Source organism: Pipra filicauda, unplaced genomic scaffold, assembly GCF_003945595.2.
Source record: "Pipra filicauda isolate LSUMZ 115617 unplaced genomic scaffold, ASM394559v2 scaffold9_size5747161_pilon, whole genome shotgun sequence".
Classification (NCBI taxonomy): domain Eukaryota; kingdom Metazoa; phylum Chordata; class Aves; order Passeriformes; family Pipridae; genus Pipra; species Pipra filicauda.
Window position 1 is genome coordinate 1,065,644 of NW_024105198.1, and position 21,636 is coordinate 1,087,279.

General features: G+C 48.8%; 2 protein-coding genes across 6 annotated transcripts; both read left to right on the top strand.

Moving 5' to 3' along the window:
- Window positions 1-798: 798 nt before the first annotated feature.
- ITGB1BP2 (integrin subunit beta 1 binding protein 2) lies at window positions 799-6,386 on the top strand. Of its 2 annotated transcripts, none has more exons than XM_039378153.1 (11): window positions 799-1,248; window positions 1,489-1,538; window positions 1,637-1,693; window positions 2,283-2,431; window positions 2,566-2,678; window positions 2,921-2,979; window positions 3,842-3,912; window positions 4,137-4,239; window positions 4,648-4,767; window positions 5,217-5,279; window positions 5,965-6,386. In XM_039378153.1, the coding sequence occupies exons 1-11, from the start codon at window positions 897-899 to the stop codon at window positions 6,214-6,216; spliced, it is 1,389 nt and encodes a 462-aa protein (XP_039234087.1). In that variant the 5' UTR covers window positions 799-896; the 3' UTR covers window positions 6,217-6,386. The 2 variants fall into 2 exon arrangements, with proteins under 2 accessions (XP_039234087.1, XP_027581916.1); XM_027726115.2 differs by having other exon boundaries at window positions 1,129-1,274.
- Window positions 6,387-7,801: 1,415 nt separating this feature from the next.
- On the top strand, window positions 7,802-20,306 carry LOC113990367 (rho-related GTP-binding protein RhoG-like). Of its 4 annotated transcripts, none has more exons than XM_027725746.2 (4): window positions 7,802-7,860; window positions 10,034-10,117; window positions 11,244-11,299; window positions 17,088-20,306. In XM_027725746.2, the coding sequence occupies exon 4, from the start codon at window positions 17,109-17,111 to the stop codon at window positions 17,682-17,684; it is 576 nt and encodes a 191-aa protein (XP_027581547.1). In that variant the 5' UTR covers window positions 7,802-7,860; window positions 10,034-10,117; window positions 11,244-11,299; window positions 17,088-17,108; the 3' UTR covers window positions 17,685-20,306. The 4 variants fall into 4 exon arrangements, with proteins under 4 accessions (XP_027581547.1, XP_027581595.1, XP_027581573.1 ...); XM_027725772.2 differs by lacking the exon at window positions 7,802-7,860 and adding an exon at window positions 8,093-8,183; XM_027725754.2 differs by lacking the exon at window positions 7,802-7,860 and adding an exon at window positions 8,514-8,620.
- The last annotated feature ends 1,330 nt before the right edge of the window (window positions 20,307-21,636 follow it).

Consider the following 21,636-nt stretch of genomic DNA (forward strand, 5'->3'; position numbering starts at 1 on the left):
GTGATTGTCTGTGGTGCACATCGGCCTGCAAAAGGGTATAAAATGCTGCTGCAGTCTGAGCCAAGCGGGCAAACTGGTCTCCTGAAGTCACAGGCAGCTTCTGGGTGGTGTTTGTCTCTCCTATCCCCTGCAGGGACACCTGCAGGGTATGTCCAGGGCAGAAATGCCTTTTGAGATAACACAGAACATGCAGAACACTCACTTTTGGAGGGGTGAGTGAAAAATGCTAAGATCTGGTCTAATACAGAGATAAAATCCTAAAGTACCTCCATAGGTGCTTTATTGCTTTTTAATTGTCAATTCTGCAAGGCTAAAGACCTAGCCAAACCTGCTTATATTATAATCCTTTAGACACAGACTATGACCTAATCTGAGACTAAGTGGAAGGAGCCTCACTGAGACTTCTCTGAGAAATTTAGAAAGCGAGGGGATCTCACTGAAGCTCAACAGGAGGGACCACTCCTGTATATACTATATTTTGTAACAGATGTTAGAACTGTTATTTAGATAATGCATTGGCAATATTTAGATATTGTATCAGCAATAGATCTCACCATAATCACCCATAAAATCACTGTGTCCTACTTCTCACACCTGGCCAAGAACCTTCCCTTGACTACTCTGTTACACCTGGGCTGCAGAAGACCCCACATCGAAGGATATCTTCACACAGCCTTGGTCTGCTGGTGCCTCTGCTTAGCAGGTGGTTGTGCCTTTTGGGGCCGGGGGAGATCAGCACACATTTTGCCCTGTGACTCCAGGAATTCTCTTCCCATCTGTTTCAGGAAACTTTCAGCTGCTTCTATAAATGCTGAAGAAACTGAGCGCAGTCGGTCCAGAGGAGCCGTGTGTGTGAGTGGGGTGGTGCTGATGCCTCCACGAGGGATGCCGGCAGGATGACAGACACTGGGAGGACCTCTGCACACCCCAGGCCACCCTGCAGTGCCCATTCCCTCTGCTGGGCACCGGGCCAGGACAGAAATGCCTTTCGAGATAACAGAGGCGCCAAGCCCCATCAGCTGCTCTGTCCATCTTTAGCCTGCTCTCCGGTTACCAGCCACCTCCCACGGCTGCCTCCAAAGATAGGCAAAGCCACCTCCTGGAGCCTGGGCTGGAAACCGTGGGGAAGCAGAGGAGGGATCACAGGCAGGGATGAGCCTGGTGGGATTTCTGTGGAAGGAGTGAAGGACGCCGTGAGTTCTCCCGGACGATGGCTTTGCTGTGCTACAACAAGGGCTGCGGGCAGAGGTTTGATCCTGAGCACAACACCGAGGGTGAGTGGGCCCATGTGCCCTGCACCAGGGGGAGTGGGAACGTGTGCTGCTTTCCCAGTGTGTGGCCCTGGCTGCCATGCTGCAGCTGGAGCTGCCAAGCCCAGCACAAGGAGCCCACATGGCAGGAGCTGGCTCTGGACCTGCCGGCTGTCACGGGTGGCTCGTGGGCAGGATCGCTTCCCCTGAAAGCTTTTGCCTGGTTTTCCCTTTTCAGACTCCTGCCTGTATCACCCAGGTGTCCCCATCTTCCACGATGCCCTGAAGGTGAGTGGGACTGGAGCAGGGGCTGCAGCTGCAGGGGCTGACCTTGTGCCCAGCAGGGTTGCCCACACCTGACCAGCTTGTCATCTCCTGCTGCCTAGGGCTGGTCTTGCTGCAAGAAACGCACAACAGACTTCTCAGAGTTCCTCTCCATAAAGGTGAGCGACCCACCAGCCCAAATGCACCCAAATGCTCTTCCTCCATCCTCTCCTCCTGGCCCCTGCCCTGTCCTGTCCCATCCCCATCCTCTACCAAGGCTGCCCCTTTTGCCCTGCCAGCCAGGGATTTCCTATCTGCTTCCAAGGAGCCTGCAAGCAAGGGTGCTGCTCCCAAAGTGCAGGGAAGGTTCTCCGGCAGAAGGGTGCTGGAAGGGGCTGGTATCCCCCACCAGGATCCTGTAGGAGGAACATAAATGCCCAAAGCATCAGCACAGCTGAGAATGTCTGAGTGGTCCTGGGGGAGTGAGGAGGCACCAGAGGCCTGGGAACATGGAGGAGACTCCTGCTGCCATTCAGCTGCCACACTGGGGTGCAGCAGGGCTGAGACCTGCCTACCATGGCCCCAGAGAGGCCTCCACACCATCTTACCCCCGAGAATTCCCATGGACACAGCCCCTGCCCTGGTGTAGGGTCAGAGCCCATCCCTGCAGGACACAGAGCCCCCAGAGAGTGGAAACTCGCAGGGTTTGGGAGCAGCCACCATGTTTGGGAGTACAAAGCAGTCATCAGGCTTGCCTCTGATGTTCAGGGATGCACAAAGGGGTTTCACAGCAAGGAGAAGCCCCCTGAGCCTTCCAGCCAGGGGGAGACCTCAGATGAGCCGAAGGCCAAGCCAGCAGAGGAGCTCATCTTTCAAGGACCAAAATCAGCTGAGAAGATGCTGCGGGAAAGACCAAGGTGAGATAGGCTCAGCTTACAGCGTTGTAAAGCTTCTGCATGTGTCCTGCCCCGCTGCTTCCTCAGGAGAGGCAACAACACTTAAATTGCAAAAAAACCCCAAATACTCAGCCTTTGCTGCTGCTGTTTCCCAGCTCTGATGAGCCAAGACAACTGCTGCCCATTAAAGTATCCAGGTCTCTGGAGCAAGCACTGGAGAAACTGAACCTGTCCTCCAAGGACAAGACCCTGGAGAGCAGTGGCACAGGTAGTGATGAGCTGTTGGATGGCAGTGGGGTTGCACATGGCGAGCTCAGTGGAGGTTTTGCCTGATGGGTTCAGTGCTGGGCCGTGGGTGCTGCGTGTTCAGCCGCCTGCAAACCCGCAGAGCTGGGCCCTGGGTGGGGCACTGCAGTGGGCTGTGCTCGGTGGCGAGCTGAGCACGGGGCTGAGGGGGGATCAGGGGGCAGGTGAGGGTGGTGTGTGTGTGAAGCTGTGCTGCTCTTGCAGGGGAGGTGGCTGCCCAGGTGACAGCTGGCACCAGGTGCAAGAATGCAGCCTGCAAGGCGGTGAGTGCCCGGCAGGGTCCCTGCTTTGCCCTCCTTTCCCCATGACCAGGAGCATCACGGGGCTCATCACCCAGATGACACCATCTGGGTGCAGGGCAGGGTGTCAGGTAGGTGGGAGGTGGCAGTGCCCATCTGCTCCATAGGCTCATCCCGTCCTTGCAGTGGCTGCCTCTGTCACCTCCCAGCCACATTCCTGCAAGAGGCTTCCAGATTGGTGGTACACTCGTGTTTCACTGCTGCCCATTGCTTGCAGTGAAATATCGCACAAAGTCAGGATTGGGCGTGTAAGTAAAATGCATTTAATTAATGCTGCACAGCCCACTTTGTGTCTTGCCCCAAGGCTGCCTCGTGTAGCACTGCCTGCCTCGAGGGAGGGGTGGGAGGGCTGGAATGCTCGGGAAGCAGCAGAGCTGGAGCAAACAGGAGCGAAAGGCAGGAGGTAGATGAGGACATGAGACTGACATGCTCTGGGAAGGAGGGGAAAGGACAGGATGGACAAATGGCCCTTTGCACCTCACAGTGAGTTCTTGTGATGTCCAAACCAGCCCCGGGCTGGGAGCTGGCTGCGTTTGGGAGAGGGTCAACAGAAGGGCTGCTGCCAGGGTCATGGGAGTGACACTGTTGTCCCAGGAAAGCCAGGGTGGCTGCCCTGCCAGCAGGGAGCGGGGATCAATGCTGGGCTGCTGGCTGAGTGTAGTCCCAGAGTAAGTCTTCACAGATGCTGGGCCTGGCAAAAGGGTGATGTTGGGCATTGTGCTGTGCCCTCTGTGTGTATGGGCATCGATGAGTGAACACCTGGCTGTGCCACGTCATGCTGTGCCACAGGCACAGACAGAACTGTCCTCTGCTTCTCTCTCCACAGATCTACCAGGGCCCGGAGAGTAACGCAGAGGTTTGTACGTTCCATCCTGGCGTTCCTGTCTTCCATGAGGGGTAAGAAATAACCCTTTGCCAGAGGGCAAACTCACCCTGCTGAGGGCTGAAAGTGTTGCATTGCAAGGTTGTGTGGCCTCAGCAGCGCAGCCAGGGCAGTTGTGGGTGATGACAGGGGGCAGGAGGAGCTGTTGGTTACAAGACCCTCTCCCTCCACACCACACTGTGGTCCCCGGTCCTGCTCCTGTGTGCACTCCCCACTCAGGTCACCCTGGTCTCCTCAGGATGAAGTACTGGAGCTGCTGTGGAATCAAAACAACGGACTTCAGTGCCTTCATGGACCAGCCAGGCTGCAGCAGAGGGTGCCACTGCTGGACAGAGAAGGGGGTAAGGACAGAGAACTGCAGAAAACTGAATTTGGTTTGAGGCTTTCCCTCAACAGCAACAGCCCCTGCAGTGCCCTCCAGACTGAGTTTCCTGATTGCACACAGCACTTACGAGCTTGTTCTAGAGTGACTCTGGAACAAGAAGGGGATGTCTCTGATCTTAACAAGTCCTGGATCAACCCTAAGCACAGCACAGATGTCCCATGTTGCATGGGACAGCCTGGCAGGGGCTGCCCACCTATGCATGAACCACCTTCCCTCAAAAACCTGCACGAAAGGCAGGGTTGGGTCTTGCTCAGCTGATGCCAACCTCAACCTGGAGGAGATGTGCAAAGGAGCAGGGACATCCCCTCTGTTTGGGGTGTGCCTGAGCTCCAGCCGTGCCGTGATGGGCTCCTCTCCTCGGCAGGACAAGAAGGGGGTGCTGTGCCGGCAGGACTGGCACCAAACCAGCAGCCAGGTGGTGGTCACGGTCTATGCCAAGAACCCCCTGCCCGCCCTCAGCAGCGTCAAAGCCAATCGCACTGTGGTGAGTGGGGCCAGCAGAGCTGGGGTGGGGGAGTGTCATTCCATGGCACCACCCGATTCTGATGAGCCAGGAGCCAGCCAGGGGCCCGGTGCTCCTTGATGGCCTGTTGGACTTACTACAGGCAGGGTTGGCACTGCCAGCCGACCTGCTGTCCCTGAACTGAGAGCCTGGTGGCTTCACTGCTGCAGCAGCATCTGCCTGGCAGCTCTGGCTTTCAGCCTCACTGGGTGGCTTTGCTGGCCTTGAATCACCCAACCTGTGACAGAGGTGAACCTGGCACACTCTGAAGGGAGTGAAATGTTGCCAGGTGCTGAGGGGATCACCAGGCCATCACACTGGAGTCAGGATATGGGATGCATTATGGTGCTGAAAGGAGGCTACACTGTCTGGGGGAAGAGCTCTGGCAGTGCTGTGCTACCCACTCAGATCATTTTCTGTTGATGTTTCAGATTGAGGCTCATGTCATCTTTGAAGGGAATAAGATTTTCCGGGCAGAACTGGAGCTCTGGGGGGTAAGATCCTGTTTATTTTGATTTCCTTATTCCAGCAGTCTGCATGGGGCTGGGCTGCAAGGCTTTGAGGCAGCCTGGGCTTGCTCTTGGTCCTGGGCTGGGTTGCCCAGGTATGGGCATTTATAGCCACCTCTGCTAGGAAATGCTTTAAGGGTTGTGGGGAGGTTGAGGTGGCTGCACTGATCAATGGACTAAGATCAGAGCTGGAGGTCAGATCCCCCTCTCCCCCTGCAACCCTGCTGTGAGTTGCAGGCAGGCAGCAGCGAGAGGGGAGAGACTGATTTTTCAGCTGCTCGCTGGCTGGGGAGGAGCAGTGAGACTCAGGAATTTGCATGTGCATTTCTTGTCTGTATTTCTGGTGCGTGCTGCCTGTGCCTGCAGGCAGCAGAGGGCTGACAGGTGTGGGTATGGCTGTGTCTGAGCACAGCTCGCTGCTGGGGAGAGGCTGTGCCGCAGCTGCGCATGTGACTGTGGTGAGCTGAGCCCTCCTGAGCTCTGTACCAGCACTGTGGTGCTGCTCAGACACAGCAACGCGAAGCTGAGCTCAGCTGCAGCCCAGGTTTCTCCCTGCACACAGGGAGAGATTTCTCTTCTCCTCTGGCAGGGCTCTGCCACTATGGGGAAAGACAAGCATGTGCTGCCTGCCCTCCCCTGCCCCGCTCACTGCACCTTTCCCTCTTTCTAGACCATCGAAATACAGAAGAGCTTTGTGAGCATGGTCCCAACCAAGGTGGAGATCACGCTTTGCAAAGCCAGCCCTGGCTCCTGGGCCAGGCTGGAGCTCCCCCAAAGCAGGTTGCAGCCCTGTGGTGAGCAGGAGAAGGAGGCTGCCAACGCAGAAGAGCCTGGGGCAGCGCAGGAGGAGGACTCTGATGACAGCTTGAGCTGGTCGGAGGAGGAATATGAAGAGCTGGAGATGGGAACACCGAGCAGCTGACAGTCCAGTGCTTCAGCAGCTGAGCAGTGCTGGTTCCTGAGCTGCTGGTGACCTTGACACTGCCTCCAGAGGAGCAGACCTAACCCTGGACCGTGTGCAGGCTGCAGTGTGCCCTCTCCCCTGGTCAGAAGGAACAAGTAATAAACACCCAGAGCAAAGGTTGTACTCTGAAATCCCTGACAGGCGCTTAAGAAACGTCAGCAGGCCAAACCCTGCCTTCTGCCACTTCCTCTCCCGTGTCTGGCTGGGGCAGGACAACAGAAGGAGCTCCCCTCTCTGCACCTCAGGCAGCCTGGGCCAGGTGTCCCTTGGGCCCGGGTGCTCAGAGCTGGGCATCCTGCCTGATGCTGGCATTCCTGGGGGTGCTCACAGCCCGGCATCTTGCCTGACCCTGGCGCTTCTGGGGGTGCCAAGTCCCGGGATTTGCTGGGTGCGACCGCCCTGCCTCTCCCTCGCCCGGCGGTGGGGAAGGGAGCCGGGCCTTGGGGGTCTTTGGGAGGGCGCTGGTGACTGTGGACACAGGGGAGATGCCATCGCTGCCTGCGGTTCCAGCGGAGCCGTGGCGTTCCTGCAAAGCCCGTCACAGGCGTGACAGCGCCCGGGGCGGGGGAGGGCGATACCGCCCGCGGCACGGGACAGGCGGAGGGTGCGGGGGCGGGGGATCTCCGCGGGAGCCGGGCTGCGAAACAGCGCCGGGAACGGGGGAGGGAGGCGGTGCAAGCCGCGTGCCGCCTGCACCTGAGCATCCAGGCATAAAGACCCAAAGGTATCAGCCGCACATTGTATAGTCTTGTGTAGAGAAAGCAAAAGCTATCACTGAGTTTTACAATTCTTTTTAAGGAAAGAATTATTCTTGTTGAGGATGCGTGATGTACATTCGTTGTTCTTTACAGAGACAGTGAGCAGACATTGGAATGGGCTGCCCAGGGAGGTGGTGGAGTCACCGTCCCTGGAGGTTTTAAGAAGAGACTGGAGGTGGCACTTAGTGCCATGGTCTGGTTGACAAGGTGGTGTTGGGTCAAAGGTTGGACTCGACTATCTCAGAGGTCTTTTCCAAGCCGGCTGTTTCTGTGATTCTGTGACTGTGCACACACAGAGACGCGTGCTCTTATTTCCTATTCCTGCTCGTGGAGATTAAAGCGAATCAACTTAAGAAATCATTGAAAACCCGGATCCAAGCTATATTGGGATGAACGCAGAATCAGAAATTAACGGCAGATGCTGCGCGCGGCGCGCAAGGGGGCGGAGGGCGGGGGTGTACGGGAGCGTTGGCCCATCACCGGGGCCGGGGTCGGGACCGGGGTGGGACTGTCCCGGGGCCGGGCTGGGGCCGGACTGTCCCGGGTCGCTGTCCCGTGTCCGGGCGGTGCCGGGTCCGGACTGTCCCGGGTCGCTGTCCCGTGTCCGGGCTGTCCCGGGTCGCTGTCCCGGGTCGCTGTGCCGTGTCCGGGCGGTGCCGGGGCCGTTCCCGGGGCCGTTCCCGCTCCGCCGCCGCGGGCGCGGCCGCTCCGGCTCCCCCTGGCGGTGCCCGCGGGGCCGCGCAGGGCGCGGAGGGCGCGTGCGCGCGGCGGGCGCGGGGCGCGGCCGGGTCGAGGGTCCGCGGGCAGCCGGGGCAGCGGCGGCGGCCGCCGGCACCGCCCGGAGGTGAGAGCGGGCCGAGGAGCGGGGCGAGCGGGCGGCGGGGGGGGGGGGGGGGTCCCGGGGAGCCTCCGTGGGGAGCGGAGGGCGCGGCGGGGGAGCGGCCCCGGCGGGCCCCGCGCGCGTGTTCCCGCCCGGCGGTGCCGGAACATCCTCCGCGTCCGGCCCCGCTGTCAGCGCGGGGCGGCGGCCCCGGGGCCACCGCGGGTCCCTTCGCCGGGAGGAGAGGCGGATTGCGGTACCTGCCCCGCCGGGAAGGGCGAGCTCGGGAGCACCGGGGGCATCGCGCCCCGGCCGCGTGGCCTGGTGGTGCCCGGGGGTGCTGGGAGGTGAGATGCGCGTCCGCACGCCGGGCGCTGAATGTGCTCGTCGGGGGGCCCGGAGAAACCGGGGAGGGGTTTTTAAGCAAACCCTCCTCCGGTGCCGTTTCTCGGGGAGCGGCCCCGTGACCGGTCGTGGTTTTGCCCGTTCCGCGGGGAGCGGAGGTTGGGCCGCGCTGCTCCAGCGCCGGGCTGATGCTCATCCGTATCGGGAGCTCCGCCGCAGGCTTAAGGCGACCTCTGCTCCCGGCGAGTGTCATAAAAAGTTGGCACGGGATGAGTTTGCCTCCGGAAAGGTCTCTTCTTTCACTGCCGAGAGTGGATTTTTCTGGGAGGGATATAAGAAGAGTCGTATTTGATCTGCCTTCTAAAAACAAATTGCTGTCTCGGGAAGAGCAGGGCAAAGTAGCCACCTGAAATATTTTGGAGGATGTCAGGAGTCACAGGTATTGTCTCATTTAGCAGCCTCAATCAGCTTAATGGCTCTCCTCTGAAGTCCTATGAACTTTCAGTTTTTATAACAACCTGCACCGAGGAATTCCTGCTTAACCTCAAACCCCGAGAAGCAATGCTGCTTTTTATTTGTTCTGAACTCCTCTCCTGTGTTTTTTTTTTTTTTGTCCCTTTTGCTCCTTTTTTTTTTTTTTTAAGAACCAGTGAGTAATCACTATCTGTTTACTCTTTATAAACACTTGTGATGCCCATCATAATCTGAGTTATGAAAAAAGCTTTAGGTACTTTAATTTAAGCGTTCTTTATGTGTACCCCATACTTGCAACATGTGTCCTGTGCTGGAGTGCAGTACTCCTTCTTTAGCATCATTAAGCTCTTTGCCCCAAGCTTATTTTTTGATTTTCAAAAGCTCACGTTCTCTTCCGTGTGAGATGTAAAGTACATCGCTCAAAGGCACGGTTTAGGGCCAGTTTGCTGCTGTTCAGCTGCACAACAATTTTCCTATAGGGAATTTAAGATTATGAGACATATTTGGCATTTTAGCTTGCTGTTTCCATTAAAAAAACCCCTGCTTTTGAATGTTCTTCTATGGAGGAATTTTACAGAGATCTTGGAAAAATAATAAATATGCAGTTTGCAATTAGTAAGAGGAAATTGAATGTGCAGTTTGATTTGCTTACGTGGTGAGGCTGTGATTCTTTTGCAGTCTAAAGTGTTTTCACTCAATTTGGTGTCATGCCTTTACAGGGAATATTTTTTTGCTTTGCTGTATGTGCCTGTAATGTGTAAATCTGTCAGACTGCTGAGAAACTCCTTAACTTTTGCTCACATTTTAGAACTGCAATACATGATGCAAATGAGACTTGGCAAAAATTGCAGTATTGTAGTGCACAAGCCATGATGATAACCACAATGAGTGCATGTGTTAACTCTGATCTTAATCACAGCAAAACTCTTTAAAGACACTTTTGAAAACTGTTATTGATTAAGCAAGTGCGTTTTTGTTTGTTTTGGGTTGATTTTGTTTGTTTTTTTTTTCCATTTTGTTTTGTGTGTTTTGTATTTTGTTTTTGTTTGGGGTTTTGTTTGTTTCTGTTTGTTTTTTTGTGGGTTTTGTTGGGTTTTGTTTGTTTTATTTGTTTATTTTTTTGTTTGTGTCTTAACACACCCCTCCCCCCAGTGAAGGTTTCGGGTGGAGGAGGAGAAATCAAAGAAACACAACCCAATGAAAAGTGTGTTGGGGCTTTTTTTTTTTCTCAAGGAAAGAAGCTTAGATTTTCCTGGTGTAACATTGCCCTTTGGATACAACAGTGGCTTTGTTACAACCCAGAGTGCCAGCAAATGCCAGGTGACAAAACATGATAGGGAGACAGACTAACAGTTTTCTTTCTTTCCACCTCAAATAGGAATCGAGGATGCTTAAACTGGATTTATCATTCATCCTGCCACGAGCTGCTTAATACACCTCTTCACCCAGCCTTATGCCTGAGGTACTGTTTGTTTGTTTTAGCCCACAGTAAGGACTGAGGCTGTGTCAGAATCTACAGAAGGTAGAAAGGACATTGTGTCACTAAGTTTTGATGAACTGACTGTGATCCCCAGGACCTGTGCAAGTTGCTTATGTCACCCAGCAGACAAGCAGTGGATGTGGGCACAGAACCCTGCAGTCCTGGCTCCTGTTCTGACACCTTTGCTGTTCTCGCCACTGGAGCTCGTCGGGGTCCCTTGTGCTCAGATAAACTGTGAAGGGTCCCTGCCTGGATGAATCCATGATTCTGTGGGTGGCAGGAGGAAAACCAAGTTTAATACTCAGGGGCTTTTGATTATGGCAGGATACATGTCACATTCCTACACTGGGAATTTCAGATACCTGCTGAAGTCTTGGTTTTTAGCTCCTGTGACTGTGCAGCTGTACCTTGTTGCAGTGTTGTTTCATCAACTGTGCAGCTGTTTCATGACCTAAACCTCTTTTAAAATATTAATTATCCATTAAATATAATCTTAGATTCATAGAATTTAAGGTATTTGATATTTAGTCACTGATATTATTGCTCTCCTATAAAATTTGGAGTATGAGTGCCTGTAGTAAGAGTGTTGTTGCACTGAGGTTTGTGTTGTTGAGGTGCCAAAATACCTCGTGCAGACCACTTTGTTTTCACTGTAGTTCCCTAAGAAACATGGCTTACATGGTAAAGCTTATCTGTGTTTCATCCCTGGGAAAAAAAAAAATCTTTAAATCCATAAACCAATTTCAACCTAATTTGACAGGGGTAGAGGTTTTAAAAATATTATTTGAAAGGTTTTGAGCGGTTTCTTTTATTTCTTTGAAATAGCTTTCTGCGTCAAGAGGTGTAAGGGCTTTGTAGCATTGGCACCGAAGGAACAACCAGTGAGAAGTGCACTGGTGTAAGGCATCAGCGACATGTGCCTGGAAGCTGAATTTCCAGGCAGAGAGCTCTGCAGAAAATGAGCCTCCTCCATTCTGTTGTTCGTGTGGAGCTTGGGTGGTGGAGTGCACAGTTCCTGCTGTGCTGCTGAAATCTGCCTTGGCTTGTTGATTTTTTCCCCCCTCTGCTGCCATTCAGGTTGTTGCTGAGCGTTTTGTTTCTCTTGCAGGTAAATGGCAGGACAGAAAGCGGTGTGAAAACTTTGAGAGGCGCTGGGGAGTCCAAGTAGGTCATTCGTTGCTGAAGGATATTAGGGATGAGGTCTCCTATTTAACTTTTTTTACTCCTTCTTGGCATGCATTCTAAAAGTCTGGCACTTGTCCATTCCTTTGGCACTTGCCTAAAACAATGGCGAGTAAGCTGAGCTGTTGTGGAATAGTGACAGAGGCTTGATTAAATTGCTGAGAGCCCCTTTTTCTTCCCTTTTAGTCTTGGTGGGTAAGCTGCACATGTGAATTAACTCCTTTGCGTGGGTGAGGGTGGTGTGATACACTTGGAGCTGCCTTATCCACCCAATTCTTTGTTGAAAGTTTCTGCCTGACTTCATGTTTCAGGTGGACAGTGAATCGTCTCTGATCTAGTTTTTGTTACTGAAAGATGAGCAGTTAAGTTGTTTATTTTTCCTAACTTCTGCTTGCCCCGGTAAGACAGGAGCAAATGTCTGATCCAGGGGAGGGCTTGGTCAAATGTGGTGGCTGAGCAGAACGACACAGATCAGTACAGCTGATTTCAGCTGAACTCCTGGTGCATTTTTGGCTCGGTTTTGGCCAAAACGGGGCCGTATCCAAACTGTAAAGAGAGATAGGGAAGACCTGGCAAACTCAGTGAAAGTGAGTTTATCAAAGAGCAGTATCAAAGCTAAAATCCACCTAACAAAGAGGTTAGCATAGCAAGGGCAGAGACAAATCCTACTAAGAAGTAGTTTCTCTGCCAAGAGTTTTTAGAAGTGCAGGAAGTATAAAAAGCATAAATCTGGAGAGCTACAGAAGAACTTGGGTTGCTGTTTCCTGTCACTGTATTCCCCCTTCTCTGAGCATGCAGGGAACTTTCCTTCAGAAGTGTTGAGGGGAAGATCGAGAAGTTTTTTCTCTCCCACAAAAAAATTGTGATGCAACGTGAAGTTTTTCTGTGGTTTCACTTGTGATGGGTTTGTGGGGAGGGGGAGTGGGATCCAAATCGTGAATTTCCCCAACAGATATTCACCTGGGTGTTAGGAGAGCAAGCTGTCCACGTTAATGATACCAGAAAAGACTTAATTAGCTCAGAACAGGAGCAGCTCTCCAGATGATGTCTTGACACGCCAGTTGAAATCTTGCACATTCCAGAGGAAGTGCCAGGTGTGCAGGCAGTGAAGTCAGACTTTGCAGCATCTTCTGAGAAGGAAACTAACCCAAACAGGGAATGCCAGTTTTCTAATTCAAAGGCACTGATGGACAAGATAGAAATAACTCTCATCTGCATATTTTTGCACAACACTTCTGTGTGGGGTGATTTTTTTTTTTTTTTTAAATAATTATTATTTAATTTGAAAATTATTCCCATTATGCTGTAGCTGCTAGAACCTTAGCTGTAATAAAAGTACTTTCTCTGGCAGGACTAAGAACGCAGATTACCTCTCACTACTTTGGATTTTCCATTCACTTGCTTCTCTTGTTGCATAACCTTTAAACTTGGCTTTGAAGCTTGTGCCCAGCTTTCTGTTTCTAAATTCTTAAGTATTTTTTTTTTTGATGTGTTGACGTGTTAATCTGTATTTTGCTGTTTTTCAGTTCTTGTTACTTATTGTATGTGGAGTTTTTCTTTCTAAAATTTCCCCAAAAATTCGTTAGAAGGTCACCAGAAGAACCCCAAACAAACCCTAAACCAATTTTCCTACTCTTGTTAATGTTTGTTGGTAATTTTGTTTTTGGATGATGGGTTTTTTTTCAGTATATATTTATATTTAGATAGCATGCAGTGCCAGCTTGAAGGGTGCCATGCAAATTTGAACCCCAGATTTTTACAGTCTTGGGAGAGTTTTCTTGCTAAACAGATTGTTTACAAGAGAAACTAAATTGAGACTTCATATATTTTGGAGAAAGCAGTACCTGGATTTAATAGAAAAGGCCTGATGGAGGTAATATTAGTTTTCTTGGTTGTGACTTATATTAAAAAGATCTGTGTCTTCCATGTGTAAATCTTTTACCAAGCTACACCCGCTCACAACAGACAGGTTTCTGGAGTGTAGTGTCTTCTTTCTACTCATTATTTTTTGATTGATTTATCTAAGTTTTGTGTTTCAGTACAAATATTGTGTGTTCTGGTGCATGTTTGTTTTTCTGTATTGCATGTGCCACACGTGATTCCTTTCAGCTAGAGCAACCTACTTTAAAGGAGCCTTTCAGAGAAATACACTTAAAAGCCTACAAGCTCTTTAGTTGTGTTTGTGTAGTTAATACTTTGCCTGATGCTTTGGCGTGTTTGCATGGAGTTATTTCCTACTGCAAATGCTGCTCTTCTAAAATCCCAGCCTTAGTGGGGTAATTCCAGGTATTAGTTCTGTGAAAGAGCATTTATGTTCCAGGCCTTTTTGTTACATTATTACCAATTTCCAAATTGAAATCCGTAATAACCTCTTAAATAAAGCCCCAACAAAATAATCTTTGGGTAACACACTTTCATGAGACATTTTAAATCAGGTTGTGTTAACTGCTGGTGGTCTGGGGTACTTGTAGCTTTGTAGTTTATCAGTTCATAAAATGCCTGTACTGCCTGGCAGTGCTGGTGTGATGACCCTCCAGACAGTGCCTGTTGTGTTCAGGCTGGATGCAGTTTGGGGATACCCTGTCATTCTGTGGAAAGCTCTGGACAGAAGTGCTTAGAGATGTAAGAGGTGCAAGCACTTGGGGGAGCTTTTGGTTTGTGTTCTAAGGAGAGATCTGTTTACAAGTCTTTGCAACTTGTTTACTTTAGAAACTAGGAGTTGGGCGTATAAAAGGCTTTGTGTTTTTTTGTTCTTCATGGGACTCTTGTTGCTAGAGTTGAATTTTTTGTTGCATGTGTCCAGCTGACTTAGTCCTGCCATCCCTGTGATGTCACTTGTTATGGACTAATCAAAATGAATCGTCTGTTGCACAGATAATTCATTTGGGCAAAAAGCCTTTGCTCTGGGAGCAGTGGTGTTGGTCACCACTAAGGGTTCTGGCAGAGCATGTTCTGGCACTTCAGGGGTTTGATGTCAGTGCAGGAGTAAGCTTTAAAACCTGCTCTGTGTGCTGCAGTCCAGGGACTTGGGCAGCAGCAGCAGCGTGTGGTGATTCATTCCCACCATCTGCTGCCACTGGCTTGGTGGTACCTTCACAATCGATTGTGGTTTCATCCAGTTTAATAAGTAGTTCAACTCCTCAGCCTTCTTCAGTGTGTGATCACAGCTGAGGAGGTGCTGTGCTACCGGGGTGGGAAGGGGAAAGAGGGTTTGGAAACTCCCGGAGGCGGATGGAGGGAGTGTGGCAGTGTCTGAAGGCAGACTGTGATCTGCCCTACACCGAGTCGCTGTTGCATCATCAGGTAGAACAGTGTTACAGTGTTAAAGTACGTCTGCTCTTTTGTCACTCAGACCCTTTGTGTTCAGAAATACTGTTGTGTGCTGCCATTAATAGTGTTCAATCTCGATTAATAATATAATGTCAAAAATGTTTAATTTGTAATGTTTTAAATAATTTAGTATTAAAATGGGCTTCAACCTTGAGGTTTGCAAAATGCGAGTTTTAATTTGGCACAACTTCCTTTTTTGGTGGTTTTGGGGTTTTTTTTGTATTTCCCCCCCCTTTGTTTTTTTTTCTTCTTTTTTTCCCTCCAGTTCTGTTAAATTCCATTCTTGGTGCAACTGTTTTGGAATAATATATTCAGTCCTGCCCTCAGCTTTTGCTGCTCAGTGCTGTTCTTCATTTTAGTGATTACCTTTATGCAGTTCCATACATATCTCTCTTTACATTTGACTGGAGCCCTGAAATGGGACGACTGATTTTTTTGATCTGCGAAGAAACTCGTATGTATGCTCTTCTGCCAAAGCTCAAAAGCACTTGCCAGGTTTCATTTCAGGTGATTCATGCTGTTTTAGAAATCTAGTTCCTGCCATTTTCAAAAGGGATAGTCTGCTTCTGCATTTTTGTTTCCCTCCAAATTTTTCCCCTCCAATGTCCTGCCGGGTTTCTGCACTGCTTCCCACCACTGGTTGGTTTTCAGCAGTGCCTGTTCACACACACTGATCCTTTCCTAAGCACTGTGTGTTGTAGTGGCCACAGTGGTTGTCACTCGAGTTGCCTGTTGCAGCTTTGTGCCGAAGCTTCAGGTAGTCCCATTTTCACTCAGTCCAGCAGAATCCTGTGTACTCCCAGTGGGAACACAGCAGTATGTGGAGACAGATAAAGACTTTGTCTGAAAGGACAAAGCTGAGACTTGAATGATAATGAGTTGTTGATTTGTTTGGATGGTCTTAAGAGGAAGTTGGAGGGAGGGGGTTTCATGGCTGTTATAAGTGACTTACTTCACTTGCCGATTTTCCAATATTCCCTTTTATTCTTTGATGGTGTTGGAACTGAGATCCTTCTGGAATATGCAATCAGAATAGTTTAGTTTGGGAGGAACCTTTATAGGCCATCTAGTCCAACTCCCTGCAATGAGCAGGGACATCTTCAACTACATCAGGTTGCTCAGAGCCCCATCCAGCCTGGCCTTGAAGGTTTCCAGGGATGGGGCATCCATAGTTTCTCTGGGCAACCTGTGCCAGTGTTTTACCACCCTCATTGTGAATAACTTCTACCTTATATCTAATCTAAATCAACCTTTTCTTAGTTTAAAACCATTACCCCTTGTCCTACTGTAACAGGCCCTGCTAAAAAGTTCTTCCCACTATTTTCTTCTGTTTGAAACAGTGTATTTGCTGCTGGTTGCAAGTTGAGGATTCTGATAGTCCCTCAAAGGCATTTGGGTGAGAAGGCAGAGGCAAGTTCCTTCTTGTTCAGACTGGCTGTGGAAGCTCCAACGTACAACAAATGACTGCTTGCAGTTCCATGCTATTTTCAAATATAGTTTAAAATTAATTGTGTTTCAGACTGTATCACTTAGATTATCAAACCTAATCTTCATATAGCAGGAAAGGGATAAGGGAAACTACTTAAAGTGTCAGGTATCTCCTGTGTAACAATTCCCCAGTTTGCCTAGGAATGCTATTTTTTACAGCATATACTTTTCTCATGCTCATTATTTAGAGGACACCAAGTAGCTCAAGCCTATTAAGTTCTGCTTGTTCTGTCACTGATTAGTGAGAGTAATCTGTTCTTGGCTTCTTTAGAAAAATTCTTTATGTAGTCTAATCTGGGTACTATGGCTAGTTATATTTCAAAGAACAGCTTTTCTTGAATATGCTGCTTTTGAACCTTTTATCTGGTGTCCTCTAAGTAATGCAGTTTCTTGAGGTCTGATTGATCTGAGTATAGTGAATTATTATAGTAAACAGTTGCAGTGCAGCCCAGCAATGAATATCTTGGTTTAGCATATAACTTTTGGATCTTTCTTTGTGGTAAACTGTTTAGGCAATGGACTATGTAGGCAAGAAGTGTGAATCTTGGAGAGTGTGTGTGTACAGAGGTGCATGTGTGAACCTAAAAGGACAGAGTATCTTGTTACTGGGTCTGAGGTCACGATCCCTTTCCACTTGCAGGTGCCTCTAAGGGCTTGTCCTTTTGCCTGTGGGAAACAGTCTGGCAGTAAGGCAAGACTGTGGGAATTTGGCTAATTTGTACTTACATGGTTGGAATGCAGCCAGTTGTCACTTAGCTCTCAACTCTTTGCATCTCCATTTCACTATTGTCTTCCTAGCCCCGGGAGCTCTTTAGAATGGCTCGAGACACTGAATGTGTGTCAAGCTGTGATAAGAAATTGTTAGCTATATTAAAAACACTTGCTAAAGCTTATCTTTAAAATGGCCATCGTTGAGCGTGCTTTTCCTGACTCCTTTTCTTGCTTTGTGCAGGACTTTGTTTCTGGGTGAAGGATGCAGACTATAAAGTGCGTGGTGGTCGGAGACGGCGCTGTGGGAAAAACTTGTCTCCTCATCAGCTACACCACCAATGCCTTCCCAGAGGAGTACATCCCGACTGTGTTTGACAACTACAGTGCCCAGATGACTGTGGATGGCCGGACAGTCAGCCTGAATCTCTGGGACACTGCAGGCCAGGAGGAATACGACCGCCTGCGCACGCTCTCCTACCCTCAAACTAACGTCTTCATCATCTGCTTCTCCATTGGCAGCCCCTCTTCCTATGCAAACGTGAGGCACAAATGGCATCCCGAAGTTTCTCACCACTGTCCAAATGTCCCCATTCTTCTAGTGGGCACGAAGAGAGACTTGAGAAATGACCTGGAAACAGTTAAAAAGTTGAAAGAGCAGAGCTTGGCTCCCACCACCCCGCAGCAGGGGACTTCACTGGCTAAACAAATTGGAGCAGTCAAATATTTGGAGTGCTCAGCATTGAATCAGGAGGGCGTTCGGGAGGTGTTTGCTGAAGCTGTCCGTGCAGTTCTGTATCCTGTGACGAAGAAGAACACAAGAAAATGTGTCTTATTGTAGTCACCTTGGGTGATGGATGTTGCTGTTGACTAGAATCTTGGAGGGCTTTCTAATGAGTTAAATTGAAGATTTGCATCTTGCACTAACAGCTCTAAGCAGAAATCGGTTATACAATGAATATTCTTGCAGTCTTACTGCTTCAGGGAAACTGAAACAGAACAGGTTTTTTTTTTTCCAACAGAGAGGTCAAATATCTACTTTATTTCTAAAGTTCCAGTCTCCAGCAGCTTCTCCAGGGATCACCTGGGTTCTGTCCTTATTTTAGCGGAGGAAAATAAAAGAGGAGGCTCCTTTGAAGCCACTTCTTTACTAGATAGCCATCAGTTACTAGGTTTGCTGAAAAGCACCAATTCTGATAACCCCGCTTTAAGTCTAGCCGCTGCTTTTCCCATCCTTTATTTACTGATTGAATTTGTTTTACAAACAGAAGGCCGGTTGTTTTATCAATTTAAAGCTTGAAAACAATTTGTTTACTTGCAAAAATGCCTGAAATATTACTGAGATTCACCTTATAATGAACTGTGATCATTTATATGAAGAGTTAGTGTAAGGCACGATTAATGCAATGAGCAAGACCCAGGGAATACCTGCAATGATTTTATTAACAGAAGCAGGAGCTGATTTTTCCTAATGTAAGGAACTTAGAAAAATGATGAATCACTCAAACGAGTGATTTTCATAGTTTTGAGTTGGAGAAGTGGTAGAGTAGTTTAGATGCAAGTCTTCCATAAGCTTCTAAACTGAGATTTTATTTCACTGTCCAAAGAGACATTGCACCCTGAGAATAAAGTTTTAACAGTTACCTTCCCGGGATGACTGAGATATTTGGGATGACACTTCTCAAAATGAGATTTTCAATGTAATCTCTCTGATGAATCCCAGAGACTTGAAAGCAGCTCTTGAGGAATTAATTGCTTCACTTCTTAACGTTCTTGGGGCCACCACCTGAGATTTTTATGGCAAATTCCTGTGTTGTTTTTTTCTGTGAGAACACTGACAGAAATTTTGGAGGTTCTGATTACAGGAGCCCGCGTTTCTTCCTGTTGTCAGTTCAATCTGTAATGGTTAGCCAGTCACTGGATAGGATTACCTGGGCAGTTTTTTTTTTCCCTCTCTACTGGATGCTCAGTTTTTATGAACTCTTTTAACTGAAGTTCTATTTACATACTTTTTAACTTTCTTCAGCAGCTCTAGTAAGTGGCAGCTGGCTTTTATTTTCAGGATGTGCACTGTTCTTTATGTGTGGTTCCGGGACCAGCTGAGGAGTGAGCGCATGAAACCTTCCTTAGACTTAACCTTCCAGCTCGATGGTATGAAAGCAGCATGCTTCAAAGATACTTTGTGTGAAACCAGTGGTGCTGGACTGGGCTTTGTTGTCTGAAGTTGACAGTGCTGTCTTTGTCTGGCTGCAGCCTCAATTGGTCATTCAGAACTTGCTTTCTTGTGATTCCCACACATGCAAAACTGCACTGGTGTATACCCTGGTCAGAAAAAAAGTGCCTCGTTTTAGCAGGATAACAGAAAATACATCCACAAGGTTGTGAGGGATCTTGTGTTAATTTGAGCTTGCTTTATCTGATGCTGGCAAAAATACCAGGTGGATAGAAATGTTTTTATTTGCGCCCTTATTCCACTCTTTGAAGAGGATGTGCCTTTCTTCAGCTGGTGTAGCTGATGCTGACGCTAACTGCAGTTCTTGTTTATCTGACGGATGCTCACTCTGGTACTGCTTTAGCCATTGATTATAAATTGCAGTTAATCCAAATACTGGTACCTGTGGTTAGTGAACCAACACCGAGTTCCAAACGTTGCCTGAGCTCAGGCAGTACCAAAACCCCCCATTCTGTGGGATGTTTGCAGAAGCCCTACAGACTCTGCATATTTTTCTTCACCAAGTGCCATTGCCTGGAGTGTCTTTGCGTCTTTTGCACTTGTAGAGAAAGTGCTGTTCCAGATGTGGTTCCTGCCACAGTGCCCTGAAGGCTCTGAGGGTATAGAGTATTCTGTGAGATAACCTCTACTTACCACGTTCTGCCTTTGCTTTAGCTGTAGGCCTTTAGTGTGGGCTGGGCTTGCAGGCAGCAATTAACTCTGTGCCTTGTAATTCAAGATTATTTTCTGTAGGTAAATTTCAGTAACTGAGTAAATAGATTTTACCATGTTTAAAATGTATTTATTTAAGCCAGTGCACATGGTTTGTTTTAATGTTGGTCAGACCTAAATCAACTGTCTAGTTATCGTGGTGCAAGCCCTTAACCTTTGCTTTATTCAGAGATGTACTTTAAAAAAAAGTCTGTGACATGTTTGAACTAGTCTTAAGAGGTGCCTGTTATTGAAATTAAAAGTCTACTTTTTTTTTTTGCTACATATATTTGCAGTTTTGTACTGAGGCTACTACTGTTTTAAAAAGTTTTTACTTTTTTACATACTGAAATCTTTTAGTTCTGTGTCTTTTGTGGTTGTTCCTAACTGGATTACAAGAATTTTGTGGAGAGGAAATCTTGTGAGAAAGTATTATTGCACAACCCTTGCCCCCCTGTTTCTGTAGGCTCACAAACAGCCATCCTGGTGTGAACTGGAAAAGAGTATGGCGAGATAAAATTCAACTGCTTAATCAATTTATTTGAATCGGTTGCATTATTGATTGCATTATACCAGAACACTTTATGCCCATTTAGATTACTTAGTAAATGGATTGCACAACAGTACTGAGGAGAATAACACGGTAGTCATGAAAATGAGCAGAGAGTGAACTTTGAACACCATCAAAAGGTTTTTACTGGCTTTGGAGTACCTGGTTATTTAGATGCTTTGTATTTCTGTCACTTCCTGCCAGGAGTAACAGTCCTGGCTGACAGCTGGTTTCTTCCAGCCTCTGCTTTTCCTGAGGATGAGCTTCAGGAGCTCAGGAATCCAGTGAGCTTCTCCATTCAGTGGGCATTCTCCATTTCTGATCTTCCTGCCTTTCCCCCCCCCTCCCTAACAATTTTTGGTGCATTTTATTGTAAGTAGTCCAGTGCTTCAGTCTACAATCAGTTCTGTTTCTCCCATGTTTTATTTTTCTTCCGTTGACAAATACAGACTTCGCATCATCCCATGGCTGGATTTTGTCTTGTTTTGGGAGATCAGAAAATCCGGTTAAGCTGTGTGGGTTTCCCAAACTGTTCAAGATCCTTCAGTTTGTTACTGAGTAGAGATGCAGTGTGTATATCTTAATTCACAGAAGAGGCTCACTGCGAAGAGACAGGTTTTAATCTTTCAGTTTGTGAATGATTTCTGAAGTACTTGTTTTTTTTTTTAAATATAGCTGAAGCCGAGCAGTTCAGGAATTCTGTGTCCAAAGGATGTTACGAGGTGTGCTTAGATGTGGAAGTGCTTTCTTCGGTTTACAGCTGTAGCTATTTCTGTGAGTTTTAAGCTAGAAGAGCCTCACCATGCTTTGTTCTCACGTGCTAAACCTCACTCTGTAGAAACCTTGGTGCTGCTTGGGCTGACCTGGAGAAGAGGATGGATCTCACCGGGGTCCCTGGGTGGGCGGCAAGGACCACCCGCCACCAGCGGGAGCCCAAGACTCTGAAGTGTGGCACTGATACGTACACTGGCGACTTGATTTTATACGATAAAATAACTTGTATCACTCTAACAGTTTTAAAGGATTTTTTTTCCCCCCTCTCTTCACTTTTAAATTATGCACTGCAATAAACCTTTCCCCCCACCTCCGTGGCTTGTCGCATTAACTCGCCCTGCCGTTCCGTACCGCACCTGTGCTAAAAGGCAGCTCTTTCCTGCGGAAAGCCGGTTCCCAAAAGGCCATAAAGAAGGAATTTTTGGGACGGGCGGAGCGCCCGCGGTTCCCTGCGGGGCCGCGCGGGGGCGCTGCGGGCGGGGCCGTTCCCAGGGCGGTGCCAGCCCCGATCCCGCCCCGGCCCCGCTTCCGTGTCCGGGTCGGCGC